The sequence below is a fragment of the Polyodon spathula genome, chromosome 30 (genome assembly GCF_017654505.1).
Source record: "Polyodon spathula isolate WHYD16114869_AA chromosome 30, ASM1765450v1, whole genome shotgun sequence".
Classification (NCBI taxonomy): Eukaryota; Metazoa; Chordata; class Actinopteri; order Acipenseriformes; family Polyodontidae; genus Polyodon; species Polyodon spathula.
Window position 1 is genome coordinate 8,029,037 of NC_054563.1, and position 21,499 is coordinate 8,050,535.

The following is a 21,499-nucleotide window of genomic DNA, read 5'->3' on the forward strand; positions in this document are numbered from 1 at the left end:
AACAGAGCACACCTTCTGTCTCTGTCTACTCAGCAGTCAAGAGCAGTTTAGCTGCCTCTCTTAAATACCCTGCACCTGGGTTTAATTAACAATAGCTACCAGGTGCAGGGGGTAATTAATAATAAAACAATTAACAAAAATGTGCATACACACGTTTTCTGCAGGGAGGATATTAACCCCCTCCCTGCTGTATTTTATATATATATATATAAATAAAGTATGTATGTACTGCAGAAACTGCCTTTGCTAAAATATCACTTATAATAATAGTGGAGGTATAGTTTGGTGACTACTGATCTGTGCTTTGTCTGCTTTCTGTGATCTTTATTTTTTTAAATATGAACCTGTTAAGAGTAGTGATTTTCAGCATCTAAACCAGGTTAGGTTGGAAGTAGTCTTTCATGATGATAGTGTGGATTGCCCCCTAGTGGCACGAAGATTTCATTGGAGATACCCTGAATTGTTTCATAAGTTTAGGGGGTTGAAATTAACATTTGAGTTAAGATCTGGGATTTGCCATTGTAGTGTTCCTGAAGTTGTGTACCACTGATTAAGTGATGCAAGATATAATTAGTATTGAGCTTTAGGAATAATAATAAACAAGTTAAATACAATTAATAGATTGTTTCCCCAATAATTATTTTTTTTTTTTTAAGTTGTATTTAAATTAAATCAGTATTCATTAACTATATATTCAAATTAAACAGACCAGCAATGACAAGGCACCCCTGCTTATTCTTCATGCATTTAAAAATCCATTATATTGTATCTGATGACCTGCACTCTGCGAGGAATAGATGCATCAGTACTTCAAGGAGAATTTAATATCGGCTATAACCTTGTTAAACCTCCTAGACATTGTGTTTTGACTTGGAAAAATTGCCCATGGTTCTAATTTAAGTGTGCATTTTGGAAGATTCTTTATTTTGCAAATATTTCCCGGCTTGTGTCATAATTGCATATCGTTTTAAAACAAACAAAAAAAAAAACTTTATTGTACATAGATCTGTTGGAATAAATCTAGAACATATTACGTAATGTCAATTGCTGTTTTTATAGTTTGCACGTTTTCCTGTAGAAAAGATAAACATTTTGTGTAAACTGTTATTTATTTATTTTTTTCAAAGCTATTAATAAACAAAATGTACTGGTCGCTCCTTGAAGATATTTCATTGTCACACTTGCATTCCACTTCAGTAGGTCGTATAAAGAAACGCAGAGATGTTGAAAACACACAAGCCATAGCAAAAGCTGCGATTGGCTATGGAGAGCTAGAACGTGACGCTGCTTTTCCAGTAACGCCTGTGTTCTCATTGACCATGTAATCGTTATTACATCTTGAAGTGCAATGCAGGGACGCTGCAGATGTGCAGAAATGCAGATATCTTTAAAGAGATTTGTATAACTTTGCTGTTCATTAATAACCAAAAGAAATGCCCCCCAAAAAATCTAATTCGGTTTGCATTTACCATCAAGGAAGATTAGAGATCTGTAAAGTGATGGAAATACAAATTTACTAGAATTATTTTGCTGGTTCTGTGTAGTTTCAGGACAATAATCCAAATCTGTTCTGTCTTTTTAGATGTTTGCGTTACATACTGAATGCCTGTAGTGGATAATTACAAAGATCACATGAATGCGTATTTGTTATTCAAGGTTCAATACTTGGACTACATAGAATAGGGTACTTCTGCGTTATACAAGAGCTGAAGGACACAGTAACAACCATAAACTGCAGGTTGAGTGCAAGAACATCGTCATAGCTACAAAACTCATCCAGTCAACTGATTTTTATCTTGATTTTAATTTGAAAGCCTCAAACTATAGATTTTGTACAATGTTTTTGCAGAATGGACAACTGCATTGTCCCTTCAAGTGATTCTTGTTCTTCTGTCTTACAGTTCTTTAACCTGGTGCTGATGCTTGGAAAGACCTCTGTCAGTGATCTATCAGAGCACGTCTTTGACTTGATTCTAGAGCTGTACAATATTGATTGCCATCTGCTGCTTTCTGTGTTACCACAGCTAGAATTTAAACTAAAGGTATTTTAGTCGTGTTTTCACTACCCTACCTTGATAATTTTGTACTGGTTTAAACAGTTTCACCACATTTGTCCTGATAGTCTTCATTCAGTTATATAATGTTTTATTTGCAGAGCAACGATAATGATGAACGTTTGCAAGTTGTTAAGCTGCTGGCAAAAATGTTTGGAGCAAAGGATTCTGAATTGGCAGCTCAAAACAAACCCCTTTGGCAGTGTTACCTTGGAAGGTAGGAATTGTTTTTAAGCATCCATGCGAGAAGAGGTGTGTGTGTGTGTTTTTTTTTTTTTTAAATCAACCTGTCGCAACTGCTAATATCTTTTTAGATGCCAACTTCATCTTTTCAGTTCTCTGTTTCTCATGAAAGTCTCTCAACAGTACCATTTACTATTGAACTATGAAATAGCTGAAATATTTGTAACATGATGAAGACCTAATTCTTTCAGATATTGGCTTCTTACTTCTCAAGCTCAAGTATGAGAAAGAGTATGCCCCTTCAGAGTAAAAATTAGTTCTATAGAATACGCTGATATAAATTCTCCTGATCGCCCTTCTTTATCCCTAGAATAAGTAAGAGGTCTAATGAATAGGAACAAAATAGGTTTTGAACCTCCTGTCTCCTTTATTGAAATGAGGAGGAACAGCATTTCTAAACTTGTATTTGAATGTTGGATCTGCTCAAGTGTGTTAATTGCATACCCTTTCTGCAGGTTCAATGATATACATGTCCCGATCCGTCTTGAATGTGTGAAGTTTGCAAGTCACTGCCTTATGAACCACCCGGATTTAGCCAAAGATCTAACGGGTACGAATATATATGTCTCTCCCCCCTCCCCCCCCCCCTCCCCCTAAGATTAAAAACCAGCATGAATTGGCTTCAGGTAAGTGGTAACTTGAATGCATATGGGCTGCCCCTCAGGTGGTGCCCCAACTGTACTAACTGTATAGATCTTGCTAGTTACATTCTTAAAAACAACACTGTTTTACTTCATCCATATCAATGAATATTCCTAAAAATGTTTTATAATTTTACAGTTTATCAGATATCTTTGAGAAAGGGGTGTCTACCTACCCTCCTGGACCTGGAGGATTGTAAAAATGCTTAATGTAGTCCATATGAAGTATTTTCTTTTAGCAACATTTCTTATGTTCAATATTGACTTTATAAAAAAAAATAAAAATCAAAGCATTCTCCCTGTGTTTGAAATGTGCAACATACAGCACTTTTATTGAACCAGCTGTCCTTTTAAATGTATACCCTTTCATTCACTGAACAGATACATTACCTTTGTGTGTTTTTGAATACAAATATGATACTATCTTGCAGAGTTCTTAAAAGTGAGGTCCCATGATCCTGAGGAAGCCATTAGACACGATGTCATTGTGTCTATTGTTACTGCTGCTAAAAAGGATCTCTCGCTTGTCAATGATCAGTTGCTTAATTTTGTAAGAGAAAGAACATTAGACAAGAGGGTAAGATTTATCTTAAATATCTTGTAATACATACAGAACACAATTCAGCTGATTCTGAGTTGCTATTTGGTGGGTCCTCTCTGTACTAGTGGCATAGAGACAATAGAACTTTGACCTAGAGAATGGATTTACACATACAGTACCTGCAACTTTATATTTCTACTAAGCTGCTTTACTGCATCTTTTAATGAAGTGGATTAACCCCCCTGTGTAATAGTTCTCTTAATATTACACAGTTCAAATGACTTCATTGAGACATTCTGTACAATGCGTTTTCTTTAAACAATGCGTTTTTTACAAATGTTTTCCTGTTGCACACAGCTGTGTTTTTCAATTGTTTCCAGTTTTATGAAATTGCTTTTCCTAGACCCTATTAAGTGTCTACTTAATCTGTCATTGCTGTTTTTCTTAGTTTTATGTATGATTTTTATTATTAATTAATTTTATTTATTTATTTTACTAGTGGAGGGTTCGAAAAGAGGCAATGATGGGACTGGCCCAGATCTACAAAAAGTACTCTTTGCAAGGAGAAGCAGGAAAAGAAGCTACAAAACAGATTTCCTGGATAAAAGACAAGCTCCTGCATATCTACTATCAGAACAGTATCGATGACAGGTGGGAGTAGATGTCAGTTGTGTGGGACATGAAGAACAAGCACCTGTGTTATTGGTGTTTAACAGTGTTATATGTGTAAACATTGTTTGCAGATCAAAAGACAACTACCTTAACAACAACAATGAATTGTCAGTTTAAGATTACTGGGCTCAGAGTCCAGTAGACTGCCAACTCATTTAAGTCCTTGCATCTGGCAGATTAGAAGATTAATCAATTGAACGGGAGTTCACATACACCAAGTGCTGAACATTTTTATGAAAAAATGTATAACAGATTTCTAAACTTGGGAATTGTCTTATTCGTTGGAAAGTGTTACAGCAGATAAACATAATTTTTTTCATTTTTTTTTTTTTTTTTTTTTTACTGAAGCAAAGGGGAATTAAGGCAGCATATGTTTCATTGAGGGAGGCTACATTGTATAAAATAATAAAAGAAAAGCAGTTTCTACATTAGTGTGGTTCTCCATGGAATAGACTTGTTGGAAAATGTGGCTCGTTAAAAGAAATTCTGCCAAGTGGAGTCTAAACAACGTCACACCTACAGTGTTTCCACAGCAATTAAGGAAATTATTTCTGTGAAATTCTAGTTTGAACAGTAGTAGGAAACTCTTATGGTGGTTATAGTCTGTTTCAATTGATCCTCACATATTTTCCTCCAGGTTGCTTGTGGAACGTATCTTTGCCCAGTACATGGTTCCCCATAATCTGGAGACAACAGAGAGGATGAAGTGTCTCTATTACCTTTATGCAACACTGGACTTCAATGCCGTGAAGTATGTTTCTTCTAAGTGCATGTGCATTTAAATAGGCTGTTTTGTGTTAATGTGTGTGTATATTTAATTATTTATTGCACAGTATTCGTTAAGAAAGATGTATCGATCTCAAGGTGGTGGGGTAGTGATTAGCTTAAGTGTCTCATTTTGAAGTTACACATGAAGAGTAGTGATTTCTTGTTGCTGTTGTAGAATATGTAGTGGCATCGCATGTCTGTCTGCTGTAAGGGAAGTTGCTCTTAAACGACTTGTTTTGTTATATTGTGTTTGTGGTAAACCCATCAATCCTTCAAAAGTAGTGGTTTACTTGTGTTCTGTTTCACACAAGTAAGTGTAATCCCATCTCTTTCTCTCAGAGCTCTGAATGAAATGTGGAAATGCCAAAACATGTTGAGGAATCAAGTTAAAGATTTGCTTGACTTAATAAAACAACCAAAAGTAAGTTGGGTGTCTTACTTATTGCAGATCTATGGCTATATGTGCTGTTCATTGTAGGAAGAAGGGCTTGTGTATAAAGTTTTAACTCAGGTTTATTTGCCAATTTTTTTTCTTTCTTTTTTTGGCATGTAAATATTACTGATGTAAAATTTCTTAAACAGTCAGCATCTGGAGTGTGCATAGGAAGTTGATCTGTCCATGAATATATGGGAACCTGTGTATCCTAGATTTGCGTTTGCAGATTATTGTTGTGAATGCTAAGAATTTTTTTCCTTGACAACGCGCTGCATAAACACCTTGGAATTCCACTGTGGCCTGATGCGGGCTAGTTGGTTAGACAAAAACAATTGTTGTCTGTGCAATGTCATATAATCCTTCTGCAGACTGCAGTACAACCCTTCTGAAACATTTGGTTTTGAGATTTATTGACTAATTTTTGTTTTATACATTTCAGTCTGATGCCTCTAGCAAAGCAGTGTTTTCCAAAGTGATGGTCATTACAAGTAAGTTTTTTGCATAAGCTTCCCTTGACCTTTTTCTGTGAACCACATCAATCTATTTAAATTAAGCAAATGCTGCAGAAAGTAAAATTAAAAGTGTATTTACTTATTTAATAGGAAATCTGCCAGACCCAGGGAAGGCCCAAGACTTCATGAAGAAATTTGCTCAGGTTTTAGAAGAGGATGAAAGAATTCAGAACCACCTGGAGACGCTCGTTAGCCCTGAATGTTCGTGCAAGCAAGCTGAGGGCTGTGTTGTAAGTTTTGAAGTAGCTTTAGGCATGTTGTAAACCTTAATAAATGCTGTATTGGTTTCAATACACACATGTCTAACACATTTACTGCTATATAGAAATAACTTCTATTGACTATATGTGTTTGTAGTACAGTGGGTCAATCTATAGGTCTGGAAAGGTGCTTTTGTTCAAAATGTGTATAGACCTGCGGTCAATATGTTAAATACCTTGAGCACGTATGCATGTTTTAGTTGCATCCTCCTGTTTTTTTTTCTTCTGCAGCGTGAAATCACAAAAAAACTTGGAAGTCCCAAACAACCAAGCAACCCGTTTCTAGAAATGGTGAAATTCCTCCTGGAGAGGATTGCTCCGGTGCACATAGACACTGGATCTATTAGGTACATTTTACTGAGTTTATACCTTTCCTTCCTGTTCACTTATCGCAACACATAGAAGACTGCTAATGCCATGTTTCTGTGTTCCTCTCAGTGCCCTTGTCAAACAAGTCAACAAGTCGATAGATGGCACAGCTGATGATGAGGATGAGGGAGTACCTACAGAACAGGCAATCAGGGCAGGCCTTGAATTGTTGAAGGTAAACTTTTAGGATTGCAATTCCTTGCGTGATTCTGCTGTTATTTAGCTCAATCTTCTGACCTTCTATTTTGAATAAAAATAGAATATGGGTGTTTGTCATGAGAACAGCTGGTGCACATCCTTTCATTACAGGTGCTCTCATTTACTCACCCTGTCTCTTTCCATTCTGCGGAAACTTTTGAGTCCCTACTTGGTTGCCTGAAAATGGATGATGAAAAGGTGGCAGAAGCTGCACTGCAGATTTTTAAAAACACGGGTGGCAAAATGGAAGAGAGCTTTCCTCACATCAAATCGTGAGTATTCTTCCAAATGGAAAAAAAGATGTGACTTTTTAGGAGATTTATCAGGAATAGCGCCAAACCATTCATTCATGACCAGTATGTGTCCCCAATATTGGTTATAAAAGCAACATGCTGCTGTATATATTTTAATAACCTTATGATAGCTTTTTTTTAATGTAAATTGTTCTAAATGTTGCTACAAGTACAGTGCATTTGTAATTCTTGTGTAAGAGTGAAAAGCCCTAGCCTCTAATTAACAAGAAAAAAAACCTTTTCACAAGGAAGCACTGCTAGCAGTTGCTATAGAAATAATGCTCTGATGACTTGAAATAATGTAAACATACTGTCAGAGACTAATTGCTGATATTAGAAAGAGGAAGAGTAAAAGTTATTTTGAGATGGGAGGGTTTTGCATGAAGTGATCTGTTTTAGAATTCTTAGTTTACCAGTCAATAGAGACATTTAATAACTTTTTTTTTTTTTGCCGTTTGTTCCCAGGGTTTTGCTTCCAGTTTTACAACAGAAGGCTAAAAAGGGCCCACCTCGTCAGGCTAAATATGCTATTTACTGTATACATGCAATATTCTCCTCAAGAGACACACAGTTTGCACAGATATTTGAGGTAAGTCCTATTGAAATTCAACTTGGTTGTTATTGTAGCAGTAGTAGTATTATCTGCTTGTTTAAAATAGTAAATACATAAATTTGACAAATGTAAATCCATGTACATCATTTTAGTTGACTACAAATGTCTTTGTTCAACTTCAGCACTGCAGATGTTGTTAGTTTTAAGTGCATGTATTTAATCATTGGTCTCTTTTTTGTGTTGTCTTTTTTAGCCACTGCATAAAAGCCTGGATCCTGCAAATCTTGATCAACTCATTACACCTTTAACAACTATAGGTCACTTAGCTATGCTGGCACCAGAACAGTTTTCAGGTCCCCTGAAGTCCTTGGTAGCAAATGTCATAGTAAAGGATTTGTTAATGAATGACAGGGTAAGTAACCAGACTAGCAGCTGAACAGGTCTGCCCTAACCTGTGTTTATATTAAAAGCAGAAACCAAGAATACTCTGGCCTAAGAGGTATATGGCAACCTAACACCTAAAACTTACTGTGTCCTTAAGTGTGTCCTGTTTTATACTGTATTTGTGGTAATCCACTTTAGTATGTTAGAGAGCCTAGTTAACATGACCATGTTCAGAAAATGCAAAGCCTTCAGTAATGGTTTGAGGTAGCTGTGTGTCATGCTGTATTTGTTAATTTTTTTAAGTGTATGTTTTTAATAGCTTCCTTGCAAAAAGACAACTAAGCTTTGGGTTCCTGATGATGAGGTCTCCTCAGAAACGCTGGTCAAGGTAAGTATTTTCATTTAGCAATGTGAGTTTTGCTGTGATTCAATGTTATTAAAAAAAAAAAAAAAAAAAAAAAAAAAAAAGATACATTACAGTGATCAGACTCTTTTAAAGTTTTAAGAGGATATAGTTGTCTGTTTTTTTTTTTGGTGGCTGGTTTTATTTACCCTCCTGAATTAGTCAAATATTTAAATCTTTATTTTCTGCCATTTTGTAATGTCTTAATACATCATTTATTTCTGTGTTCATGAGTAATATATTTGCCATGTTTAATGAATTCAGCAGCATGTTTTGCTTTTTGCCCAATCTCTGGGCAAGCCTGAATGACCAAAATGGTAATGTATGACCTCTTGCAACAGTGAGTTTGTTAAAGTAATAAGATGTTTGGCTCACTGCACAAAGGAGTTGGTAGATACAAGCAGGTTTGGAATATTGATTCTTTGATTTATTTACCGTCTTTTGCAAAAAGCTAACCTCTCAAAGCACAGTGCTATACACCTCCCTCACTCAGTCTCAATGACATTTTGGACAGAATCCCAGCCTGGCCATTGGAGTAGCAACCAAGCTGAAGCATAATAAACTATTTAGCGTTGAAATATGTCTGTTTTCAACATTATTAAATGTAGTAATGTCTATGAATTTAATATTATTGTAATCTTAACTATTTAAAATTTGAAATCTCTTTTAAACCTGCTAGATCCAGGGTATTAAGCTGATGGTACGATGGCTGTTGGGAATGAAAAACAACCTGAGCAAGTCTGGAAACTCCACACTGAGGATGCTAACTGCAATATTAAACAGTGATGGCGACTTGACCGAGCAGGGGAAAATGAGGTATGTGTACTAAGTGGATAAGGAGGAATAATGGTGAAGTGATGTACTACTGCTAGGCAAATTTTATAATCGCCTACTGGGTTGAAATGATACCAGTCCTGTTATCCATAAGAATAGTTAACAAAACTCCAAGATATTATAACAGTAAAACATTATCTCCCCCTCAGGAATGATAATTTAAACCCACTGGTGGTGATAAAGTGAACATCCAGCTTAATGTCTAAATTAAATTAAGCTTGAATTGAATTTGATCAGATTGCAAGCTGCACTCTCCTGATGCACACAATCGCCTGTTAAAACATAAGGCAGTGCAGCACAATGGAACAGCTATTTCCTTTAAATTAACTCATCTGTCTCTGCACACTGTCTTGCAGCAAACCCGATATGTCACGTCTGAGGCTGGCGGCTGGATGTGCTGTCCTGAAGTTAGCACAAGAACCATGTTATCATGAAATTGTTACCTTGGAGCAGTACCAGTTGTGTGCTTTAGTCATTAACGTAAGGGAGCAGCTGATTGCTTTTTTCCTTTTATAGACTCCTGATTTGTACTGTGTGATTCCCCCCCCCCCCCCCAGATACAGAGCACACTTGCTATAACGCAGGTTTCTGGGGGGAAACGGGACAATATGAGCATTGTATCCGAAGAGTGTTATAAATGGGGGAGGGGGTGGGGAAGAGAGAATGGGCTCGCCCCAGGTTTGGCAGCCGGAGCGGGGCTGAAGCGTCTTATCTCCCGGAGAAAGCCGTAGCTCCTCTCGCAGTAAAAAACTAAATACATTAGGAAAGAGAACCACACAATATGCCTAATTTTATTTAGTTATAAAACGAATGCTGAATAAGATGTCTGTGTTAAAGTGCCAGGGCAGCTTTTCTTCAGTTCAGATACTGTATCAAAAGGGAGAGACAGAAACGGAAGTTAGGCTGAGAATTTTATAGTTTGAACAACACCAATACTGTATTTACTGTTGAAATATTGCGTGAATCACTCGTATAGGGAATTGGGGGGGACATGCTATAGGAGCGTCATATCCGTGGCGCATTATAACCGAGAGCCTTATAGTGAGCCTTATAGGATATGTACGAATACACATAGCAATTTTGCTGCACAGCTTCAGCTCGCATGTTATCAAGCTTAATGTACTTTTTTGGCTCTTCACGTACTTTAGCCAGCGTCTCAATGTTCAGTTGTGAATTGAAGCTAGAGAAAGGAGCATAGAAATACTGGGACATGTAGCCTGTCTGGGAATTGCTAGAATCACGTGACCAATAACTTTTGGGTTTAAAAAAAAAAAAAAAAAAAAAGTTGAATCCACTCACCTGCTATGCGTTTCTTTATTTGCATTAGTGCAGTATGGGTAAAGTTTTTAAAAAACAAATATAAATATATGCAGGCCTTTTGTTAAGTACTGTGTGTTCCATCTGCAGTGTTGGAATTAAAGTTCTGTTCTGTGTTTGTTTGCTTTTAAAGACGTACTGTTTGTGGTGAATAAAGCAAATATGTGAATCATTTTTTGTTTTTATTGGAAGACCAAGTTTTTGTACAGTAGTACAAAGTAACATTACAGTTAAAATGTAAGGCATAGGCCGTATAGCAAGTACAGTATTTATTGAAAGCACTCATGACTTCAAGGTAATGTTGCATTTTACTCACATTGTCTAAATTGGAGAGTAAATTACCCAATGAATCACAACTGCATTGGGAGCGCTACTAGTAATTGTGGTTCAGGCCAGGCAATTACTATATAATGTCACACCCTTTGTATCATTTTATATGCACTATATGCATTTCCAATTGTTCATCCTTTTATTATATGTGTGTTTTAATTTATCATACTTCATCGGTAATAAAATCAGGCTATATTAAACACATTTCTGTGATATACCCCCATCCCATTTCAATGCAGTATTAATAATGTAGCACTTTGTAATATGTATTATCACTTTTGGAAATCAATTTTTGTCAGGATTAAACTTTACCCTCATTAGTTATGTGTTAAAATATAAATCCAATTTCACATTTATTTTTATGTGACAAGTAGGCATATTAAATGCTACATAGATGTTGATGTTTGTGTAAATTACATGGGGTTAAGAGTTTCTGGTCTGGATAAACACAGGATTAATGAGATATCCAGTGAGCATTTATATTTAATTTTAGTTGAATAATGTTTGTCTATATTGTAGGATGAATGTTACCAAGTGAGACAAGCGTTTGCACAGAAGCTTCACAAAGGCCTTTGTAGGTTACGGCTACCACTGGAGTACTTGGCAATCTTTGCTCTTTGTGCAAAAGATCCAGTGAAGGAGAGAAGGGCACATGCCAGGCAGTGCCTAGTGAAAAACATAAATGTCCGAAGGGAGTACCTGAAGCAACATGCAGCAATCAGTGGTAAGGACAAAATCATTGAAGTGCAAATCATTTTTTAGCTTTTGGAATTATTATTATTATTTTAATACCTTATGCAAGGAATGAGCAACTCTGGCCCTTCCATGCCAGGTCTTATTTACAGTGATGTTCTTAGAAGTTTTATTTACCCAATTCAGCCTCTATTGAGATCCTGGAGCAGTAATTATAGTTCCTGTTAATCATGAAGTTGAATTGGCCCTCCGGGGTTGGAGTTTCCTGTTCCTGCCCTAAACTATGATACGGCAATACCTGATTGGGAGGGAGAATTGAATATGCCGCAGCTCTATCCAGCTGTCACTCCCTGTCCAGTTTTTGCTTGTGGTTAAACTATGTCTTAAGCATGATTCACACGGGTCTGAAATACACATAGCCCCTGCACCACAGAGATAACACGGACACAAACAAAGGAGATAGCTGCTTCCGCATCCAGCACTCAAAGAATATCACAGACATTTGCAGAGCTTTTTGAGATGTTATAGTAATAAAATAATGACTTGGATCGCATTATTGTTGAGTTTGGTTATAAAACGAGTGATCAGGAGAGGATTTATCAGTATGCACATCTGTAGAGAGGTATGTGGAAAATACAGCCAACAAGTGGTGGGGCTTGGCTGGAGATGCAGTACTGATGTCCTTTTACTATGCAGGGCTTTTTAAACCTGTTTTACTCTGAAAAAAAATATTTTAAACAGTGCATGTAAAAATAAATTGGACCTGACGCGCTTGACAATCGCTGAATAAATGGACCGCTAAGGGTTAAAGCTTGATTTTTATCCGGTTTAGATCACAAGTGAAACTGAATCCTCAGTGAATATTAGGTATTTAGACTTTACAAATGCACCACCAGGCACACTTTTTTGGGAAAGTTGGATTTGCTAAAAAGGCTATGCATTTGTAACAAAGTGCCATAAAATGTTTAATAATGTTTTCCTCCTCATTATTCTAGATAAGTTGTTTTCACTCCTGCCAGAATATGTGGTCCCATACACAATCCACCTGCTCGTACATGATCCAGATTATGTAAAGGTTCAAGATATTGAGCAACTTAAAGATGTCAAAGAGTGAGTTTTAAAATTCCTTGTAACAAATCGCAATAGTAGAACTGATACCTTTTGTAAAGAGGTTAATCTTTGTTCAGCAGCATTAACTTCACATTGTAACCACAACCTCTAAATATCAGTAATTCATAACATTATGCCATTTATGCACAGCAGTACTAAAAACATTCAGCTTCATCTCATTATCTTGTTCTTCTATCCCCAGGTGTTTGTGGTTTGTTTTAGAAATCTTGATGTCAAAAAACGAAAACAACAGTCATGCTTTCATTAGAAAAATGGTGGAAAACATTAAACAGACAAAAGATGCCCAAGGGCCAGATGATCCCAAATTAAACGAGGTACGTGCTATATTGTGGCATTTGAATTAAAGATTTTTTTATAATGCAACAATAAAACACTACCCAATGATTTTATACTGACAATGAATACAACTCCTTGCATTGAATTTGTCTAATTTTGCATTAAATTACCTTTAGAAACTGTACACTGTGTGTGATGTGGCCATGAACATCATCATGGTCAAGAGTACAACGTACAGCCTGGAATCTCCCAAGGACCCAGTTCTGCCAGCCAGATACTTCACTCAGTCTGACAAGGTGCGTCTTTCAAGTAAGCTCCGTTCAATATGTGTATTACAGAAAGTCTTTTAGGAACTTCTGTATCGTCGCACCGTGCGATGTTCGCTGCTGTAAGAGTGTCAGAAACAGTAAGGGATTCACACTTAACATTGGATTTTTGAACCCAGTTGTATGCAATTCATATATTTTATTTTAGCTGCTGTTACTCAAACCATATGTGTTTTTTTTTTTTTTTTTGTTTTTTTTAATCCCATGTATTTAGTAAATTGTAAATGATTTTAATTACAGAATTTCAGCAATACAAAGAATTATCTGCCTTCAGAAATGAAATCTTTTTTCACACCTGGAAAGGTAAGATACTACCACTTGAGATTCATTACATTTGATGTGTGTCTGTGGTTTTCTAAGCTAACAAATAGGATGAGTCTATTGGTGAATAACTAAATGATGGAACTAATTCCCCTTTTTTTTTAATCAGGGATTGCAATCTTAAGCATTCTTTCTCTTGCTGTATTTTACATTCTTCATGCATTCTTTGGATGCATGAAGAATGTAAGATGCAATACAAAGTGATCGCTTCTTGTATATAAACTAGTGCAAAATTCAATATTAAATACCATTTATGTATTACTAAAAACAGTTGCATCCACTCTATACGTACTGAAGATAGGCATGGGAGAATTAAAATATTTGTTTTCTTTTTTTAATTTAACATCCTAGCCAAAGGCTGCCAATGTTCTTGGTGCAGTTAACAAGCCCCTCGTGGCTGCAGGCAAGCAGTCACAGACCAAGTCTTCTCGGATGGAGACAATCAGCAATGCCAGCAGCAATTCCAATCCCAGCTCTCCTGGAAGAAATAAAGGAAGGTAGTGTAATCACGGTCAATCTGTTGTTTGAAGGTAGCAGTCTTGTTTTGTACATGTGCTTGGTTGTTCTTCATAGAATAATTAAAACCCAGAAAATCTGTACTTGACTCCAGGATTGTGCTTCCTAGTATATGTAGGAGATTGTAAGATCATTATATACTGTGACAAATAATTTCTCTCTGGCTGACATGATTGGGCTATAGAGGAAATTCTTCGGCTGAAACACCAAGCTGTAATGAGCTAACCGGGCTATTGAGTGTTTATGAATGCTTTAACTTTTAAGATGGCTGAATACTTGATATTGAACTTGTACAAAACATTAACATCTGGCTTTTTCTCCTGAACCTTGACTTTGCTGATTGGACTTGGTTTATTACTTTAATTGTTTATGGTTCTCTAAACACAATGTAACTAGATATGTTTTTCTTGCTTGCTTGAAGACTTGACAGCACTGAAATGGATCACACTGAAAATGAAGACATCACAATAATGAGGAATTCTCCTCTGCCAGGGAAGAAGAATGACAAGAGGGACGACTCTGATCTTTTGAGGGTATGCTTTATATGTTACAATTGACTAACATGTTCTGTATTATTCTGTATACTGTGAACACATTAGACTATGTATTATTTGGTAGAGCAGCTTTATTATAGGCATGTTTTTTTTTAAATTCTGTTTGATTTTGCCCTTAACTGAAATGTCCTGGCATGAAGTACAAGGGTAAGGTTAAGCAACCCTATTATTATGGAGTGAAATTACTGTGAAAAAAATGCATGTGTGCAAAAACATGTCAGCCTGCTCGATGTACCAATTCCAGTGCAGCGTTCACAATAGTGACGTTTGTTTAGCAGGCGTTATTATTTTGGACAGTTTATTTCACTCTCTATGTGTCCACCCTGCACTGTTTTTTTTTTTTTACTGTGGGAAGCTAAACAGTTTTCCACAAGAAATGCTTAATCCTTTCAAATCAAAGCCCAGTAACACTCTCCAGTGACCTCTAGTGATGAAAAAGTTCTGGCAAAGTGTTTTTGTTTTTGGAGTTTGCAAATCTCTTGTGTCCTAGCATGAACCAGTTCTCCTTTTTGTTTAAATGTAAAAATAAGTAAATAAAATACAATTTATAAGTGCTGCTTCAAAATGTAGTTGGTAAAGATACATTTTTATATTCATAATAAAGTATGGAAAATATTTTAATTTGATTTCCGTAGAAGACACAGAGTGAAAAAATCAAGAGATCATTTTAAACTTTTTTTATTAACAGAATATTAAGATTTGTTTAAAGTACACTGATTCTTTTTAAACCTTTTTTTTTTTTTTTTTTTTTACTTAAGCAATTAGTGTTTGTTTTTATTAACGCTACATTTTCGTACTTTTGTTATTGTATCATAAAATGAAGCGGAAAATGCTTAAAATAAACATTTACAATATTCAATGCTTAGTATTGCAAGTAGGCCCAAATGAGTGGATGATTAGCTCAAGTTCAAGAGCTCTTGCCTTGTGTGTGCACTGAAAATATTTTGTGTGGCTTTTTTTGTAGGTTCAGTGTTTAGGCGTTGTTATTGTTAAAGCTCAAACGGGGGAAAGGAAGGTGCCACAAAAATAGAAATTAACAAGAACAATTGAAAGTGTACATAGTTCTTTTTTGCCCTTTAACAATTAATAGGGAGTGACTTTCTGATGTAAACAAGTTGCATTTGAGATCCAAACGAACAAGAACAAAAAAGATGGCATGCTGTACAGCATTTATTTAAGAAAAAATAGATTTCAATTGAACTGACCTATCAAAACCCCCCCCCCCCCAAAAAACATTTACCTCATTTTTGCTTGGCAGGCGCTGTTTTGTTCATTCTCAAGTATTTGGCATCTCTGGGTTTGTGAAACCAGCAGTTAAAGTTGACTTATTTGGTATACATTCTTATTTCAGGTGTAATCTGAATCTTAACTTCATTCAATTTGGGTTCCTGAGCAAAGAATCCAACATGGCAGTGGATCCCAGATTCCTGCTAGTTTTCAGCTTTTTTTTTTTTTTTTTAAACTTTTCACTTTCATTTCTGCAAGCTGATCTAAAAAAAAATAATAAAAAAACCCCAGCAGGCTATCAGGGTTAAATTGTGAGCCCGTATGACTCCATGCACACAAGGGCTTCTAGTTTTATTGCTCTTCACAGCAGCGAATCTTTAACGATGCCCTTAGTGACATTTACAATGATGATTTATATATTTTTTTGTCATTTATTAAGATAGTCATCTGCCATCTTTTAACCCATAGCAAGTCAAAAATGATGTATTTTACAAAGTTTACAAATTTACTGTAAATACTATGTTGGAGTGATTGGTACCAGTCCGCACACTCAAGTCTGTTTTAAACAGTCTAGAAAACGCTGTTCCATCGTAAACCACAGGGAATATGAACCAAACACTCATTAGAGTTTTTATTTTTCCTCTTGCAACAGGAAAGTGATAAACCCAGAGGTCGGAAAAAGGCACTAGCTGTGGATCAGGAGGAGAGGTCACTGATGGAAGACACTGGTCTGGAGCAGAAACCCAAGCGAGGTCGTAAGAGGGCAGCGAACACCAGTACCGCTGAAGCAGACGAGCAACAGTGGCCCGATGAGAAGACGATAAAGGGTGATGCACTGGAAACGGAGGATGAGCAGAACAGTCCACCAAAGAAAGTGAGGCGGGGGCGGCCGTCCAAGGCAGCTGGCAGCACCACCCCCAAGGAGGAGGCGCCAGTCAAGGGGAGGAGGGGTAGGAAGAAGGCGGCTCCTCCTGTTTCAGAAGAGGTGGAGGAGGATGAAGAGGAGGAGGGGTACAGTGAAAATGTCGAGCAGAAACAAAAAGGAGGAAAGCAGGCCCGAGCACCAAGGAGGTCACAACAGAGGTTTGTACAGACAGACCTGCAGAAGAATATCATATATCATTTTCTAACCAGATGGCACTTACTGCATTTATATTAAACTCGAAAATGCATTTATGATGTTTCCTAGTACTGTATTATTCAACGCTAAATCACTGTTGCAGAGAAAGTAATTTCCATGGTGCTTTCCATATGCCTTTCATCTTTCCTTTGTGTTCAAAACAGGGTGGAAGCAACTGAGGCTAGAGATGAGTCAGTAGAGTCGACGCCACAGAAGAGACGTGGAAGACCACCAAAAACGCCACAATCCCTGCCAAGGAAAAATGTGTAAGTAAATTCCTATAGTCTTCAGTCGTAATGTGAACTTAAGCAGGCCAAAAACCTGAGTACACCTGAATATACAAATGAATTGGTTGCCAAGGGAAAAAGTATTGATGTCTTTTTCTGTCCTAGCCTTGGATTTCATGTTGTTCTTGACCACATTAATAATCCGAATCATGTTTTTTTATTTTTATTTGTTTATTTTCAAGTGTGTGTTACCAAAAAGAAACTAAAGCTAATTTGAGAGAGAATTTCAGTACACCCCTTGTTATATTGCCCCCCGCTATACTGCGGATTTGTATATATATTGCGGCCGTGGAGTTGGCTCCCCATTTATACTGTCTAACTGCGCATGCCTGAGCTATAATATACATAGGCACTTAGAATTACTGTTCGTTTTGTTTCGTACTGCACATCACAAACAACAATCTACAAAACAATTAAAAGCAAAGCATTAATATCGTGCTGTTATCATACACACACGCATTGCACAATAACACAAAACAAATTAAATATCTCCTTGCTGAAGGGTTTTTATTTTAGCCAACAAGGTGTTCACATGTCGCAGCTATACACTAGCAAAAGCCACGGGGAACTGACGTCGGCTCCCTAGCAATAAGCCCCCTATGTTTTTGGATTATTTCAGTGCTGCGGGTTTGTGTGTTTGAGAAAGGAGAGGAAGACTCATGAAATTAATTGGAGACTCAAGTTGATGAGAAGCAATTATCTTCCACTGTATGAATTAAAATGGTGTGCTACTTTTTATAGAAAAATGAGAAAAAGAAGGTTGCATAGAGGATTTATACTGGACCCTGACACACCCGATAAAACGAGGGAATGGTTGTACAGTATTTGTTGGCCTATTTGTTTTTCTTTGGGTCACTCGATATATAGTGTATTTATGTTGGACACCCACGATTTATTGAGTGGGTGGTGTATTATAATTGTAATTATACTTGCCTTTGGTGTGAATAAGGACATGCTATACTCTCCGCCAACTACAAGTTAAACTTTTTGCAGTTATTGGTTAAAATTAAAGTGGGTCATTTGAATTACTGGGCCTGGATAAAGTAACCATGCACTGCTAAAGGAATTAGAACACCCCCCCTCCTCCCTGGGAAATGTGTGTTTCTGTAAAGTGGCAGGTATTTACCAGAACCCAACAAAGGGAATGTTACTAGGCAAGAATCCTGCATAAATTTGTCCTTGTAAACGAGACCTCTTGATCGAAAGATCATTAGATTTCAGTATTTAACTAAAGGGACACAGCCACTAAATAATTGCAAGCATATAAAAAGAGCACCCTTTTATGTATTGGAGAAGACCTAAATCTGTGTATGTGTTAAAATTGACTTGGGAAAGTGAAACTTTTGGTGTATGTAGAGCTGCCTGGGCTAGATGTCTGAACCTGTTTTTGTGTTAGACGCGGGACAAGAGCAGCTTCCAGCCAGGAGAACACTTCAGCCGATGAGATGGACGGGTCTCAGGAGAGCGTCGAAGACACTCGACTGGAGGAGGAGGAGCCGGCAGAGGAGCAGCAGGAGGAAGAGGAGGAGGAGGAGGAGGAGGAAACCAGCTCGCTTAAAGCAAGTACCTAGACCCCAAAGGGGACCACATGGAAATCTTAAAACCTACAGCATGTCCACGTAGAATCAATTGTAATCATAGCTGTAAACAGTTTACATTCAAGAGAAAGTAGTTTCAAATTAAACTTATTTTTCTTGTCTGTGTTGCATATGTTTATAGTGAAAGACTATAAACATACTAAAGCTGGAGAGCTCCTAAATTCAGGTGCAGGTACAGATAGCAGGGATGTACAGTTCTGAAAAAAAGGAACAAAATGCTAGAAAAATCTACTTGACGCCTTCCCGTCACACAAAACACACGCAAAAAAGTAGAATGTAACTTGTAGGATTCTGACCCGTAGTCCGAACTGCACTGCTTTCTACAGCTGATGTTCGTAGCAACATGTCTGCAAGAGAAGTTGCTGGGCAGTTTGGAGACTACAAAAAATGGTTAAATATAGGCTAGATAGTTGTTTAGTTTTTGTTTTTTGTTCTTTATTAACCAGAGGAGGGAGGGAGGGTGTGTGTGTGGTGTTTTTTTTAAATAAGTATGTTAATACGTTCATGTGGCTGCGGGGTCATGAACGGGTTTAATCTTAACAACTCCTCTAAGTAAAATGTTGGTAAGTACTGGTAATAATCTGAAGCACTGGTGTTTCAAAACAAAGCCTGTTTTTACTCTAATGAAGTAGGCTGGAATGTTGTTTTTTTTTTTTTTGTTTATTTTGTTTTTATAAGAACTTGTCATTCTTGAATTTATTGAAATTCATTTCAGCTTTCATATTAAGTTTCTTGTGTTCATTCATTCATTCAATCAAACCAAGTATCTGAGCAATACATAGCCCCACAGAGAACATGGACACAAAAAAAGGAGATAGCTGCGATATTCTTTCCACGCACAAAGAATATCGCAGACATTTGCAGAGCTGAGATGTTATAGTAATAAAATAATGACTTGGATCGCATTATTGAGGAGTTTGGTGATAAACGAGTGATCAGGAGAGGATATATTAGTGTGCACGTCTGTAAAGAGGTACAGCGAACAAGTGGTGGGGCTTTGCTGGAGATGCAGTACTGATGTCCTTTTGCTATGCAGGGCCTTTTTTAAACAGCGCATGGAAGTAAAACACATGTGTGAAAATAAATTGGACCTGACACTCCTGACAAGCACTGAATAAATGGACCGCTAAGGGTTAATGCATGCTCAGCAAGTACATAGTGAGCATTTTATGCGGAAACACCTGACCAAATTTTAAAACTGTTTGTTTTGGTTTCTTAGAGCTTCTTAATTGTAAAAAAAAATTGAATTAATCAATCCATATATTTGCCTCTATGCTCTGCAGTTAGTCCTTCCATTTGCCGCCCACTTTTTAACAAAAAAGCGGCTATGATTGAGACACAATTCTTTTACTCTTACTTCTGACATTTGATTAAAACACTGAATTGTTGTTGCACTGCTTTTAGAATGAAACAGGTATAGGTACCAAAACTGACTCTGTTGAATAAGAAAGTTTTCTGGTCCTTATGTACATTCAGAGTGAGTAATTTAGACTTAATTATACAGTTAAATAAAATTATGCAAAAGCTTTATTTTTAGTTGGTTATTAGTTATCAACTTTGAAAATTGGTTAAAATTAGGTATTTGAAAATTGTCAATGGTCCTTGAAGGTTATGAAAAGTCCTTGAAATCTGCATCAGAAAAACTGTATGAACCCTGAATATGAGTTTTCTAGCAACAAACATAGGAAAAAAATATCAAAACAATTTTTCCAAAGGCAAAGTATAATGACAAAACTTGTTGTCCCTCGCACAAATCTTGTAGTCCTGTGCCTCGGGCAATATGAATTGCACACCCCTGCATAGTATATAGACCTTTAGGAAGTATTAAAAGTAAATACATTTTACAGTACCCAGTCAAGAGTAACTAGCTGATGTGTAATGGTTTTAACTAATTAGCACTCTTTAATTGACAATTACTTCCAAGCTCAGGATCCAGAAAATGAAACAGTCGAATAATAACAACACAACATTTCACAGAAGGAGCTTTGAATGACTGTCTCTGTAGCTGGCCAATGAAAGTACACAGTCGGTGCAGGTCTTGATGATTGGCAGTCATTTTAAACGATTTGAGATCATTCTAGCGCTGGTTTATAATTATTTTTTGTAAAAAATAAAATCTGAAGTTTTACCGACGTTTATCCTATGTACATTTATTTCAGCTGAACCTTTTTTTTACATTCGATTTTTAACAAGCTTTACTGATTTTTTTTTTTTTTTTTTTAAAGTAGCAAGCCTAATAGTGTATTAGTTTAGTAAAGCATAATATTTTGCTAATGGCTAATTTAGCGTCTTTGTAATTGTCTGATGGGATGGATGCATACAGCTTTTATCCTTTTTTACTAATCCATTTATTTTCTCTCAGGTTCGGCGTAGGCCCGCAAGAAGGGACAGAAGATGAGCAGTCAGAGAGGGATGTGAAAGCTTGATGAGATGCCATCAGTGCTGAAGGCTTCAGGAGATCCTGAAACAGATATAGAGAATGGAGAGGAGCCTTGCATCAGCTGACGCTGTTCTTTTGCAGTCCCTAATATCACAAGCTTTAGCCACACACATTAATATCATTAATCGTGGTTTGTTGTGCATTGTGATGTGCGCTGGCTATGTAGAGATCTGAACTAAAGAAAAACTGTAAATAGTCGTTT

At 36.8% G+C, this 21,499-nt stretch overlaps 1 protein-coding gene across 2 annotated transcripts in view; it reads left to right on the forward strand.

Moving 5' to 3' along the window:
• pds5b (PDS5 cohesin associated factor B) overlaps window positions 1-21,499 on the forward strand; it is a 41,284-nt gene extending 19,785 nt beyond the window's left edge. Inside the window, exons 8-35 of one of the 2 annotated variants that reach the window (XM_041233020.1) lie at window positions 1,902-2,042; window positions 2,156-2,271; window positions 2,753-2,847; window positions 3,370-3,515; window positions 3,979-4,130; window positions 4,789-4,902; window positions 5,259-5,340; window positions 5,795-5,843; window positions 5,958-6,097; window positions 6,359-6,474; window positions 6,566-6,671; window positions 6,806-6,966; window positions 7,453-7,576; window positions 7,794-7,952; window positions 8,244-8,312; window positions 9,007-9,143; window positions 9,518-9,641; window positions 11,328-11,532; window positions 12,497-12,611; window positions 12,814-12,946; window positions 13,085-13,204; window positions 13,475-13,537; window positions 13,907-14,052; window positions 14,493-14,604; window positions 16,505-16,935; window positions 17,137-17,238; window positions 18,656-18,818; window positions 21,220-21,499. In XM_041233020.1, coding sequence (XP_041088954.1) covers window positions 1,902-2,042; window positions 2,156-2,271; window positions 2,753-2,847; window positions 3,370-3,515; window positions 3,979-4,130; window positions 4,789-4,902; window positions 5,259-5,340; window positions 5,795-5,843; window positions 5,958-6,097; window positions 6,359-6,474; window positions 6,566-6,671; window positions 6,806-6,966; window positions 7,453-7,576; window positions 7,794-7,952; window positions 8,244-8,312; window positions 9,007-9,143; window positions 9,518-9,641; window positions 11,328-11,532; window positions 12,497-12,611; window positions 12,814-12,946; window positions 13,085-13,204; window positions 13,475-13,537; window positions 13,907-14,052; window positions 14,493-14,604; window positions 16,505-16,935; window positions 17,137-17,238; window positions 18,656-18,818; window positions 21,220-21,255 — 3,657 coding nt within the window. In that variant the 3' untranslated portion in view covers window positions 21,256-21,499. Of the gene's footprint in view, window positions 1-1,901; window positions 2,043-2,155; window positions 2,272-2,752; window positions 2,848-3,369; window positions 3,516-3,978; window positions 4,131-4,788; window positions 4,903-5,258; window positions 5,341-5,794; window positions 5,844-5,957; window positions 6,098-6,358; window positions 6,475-6,565; window positions 6,672-6,805; window positions 6,967-7,452; window positions 7,577-7,793; window positions 7,953-8,243; window positions 8,313-9,006; window positions 9,144-9,517; window positions 9,642-11,327; window positions 11,533-12,496; window positions 12,612-12,813; window positions 12,947-13,084; window positions 13,218-13,474; window positions 13,538-13,906; window positions 14,053-14,492; window positions 14,605-16,504; window positions 16,936-17,136; window positions 17,239-18,655; window positions 18,819-21,219 lie in introns of those variants that run through there. The other variant, XM_041233021.1, reaches the window with a different exon arrangement.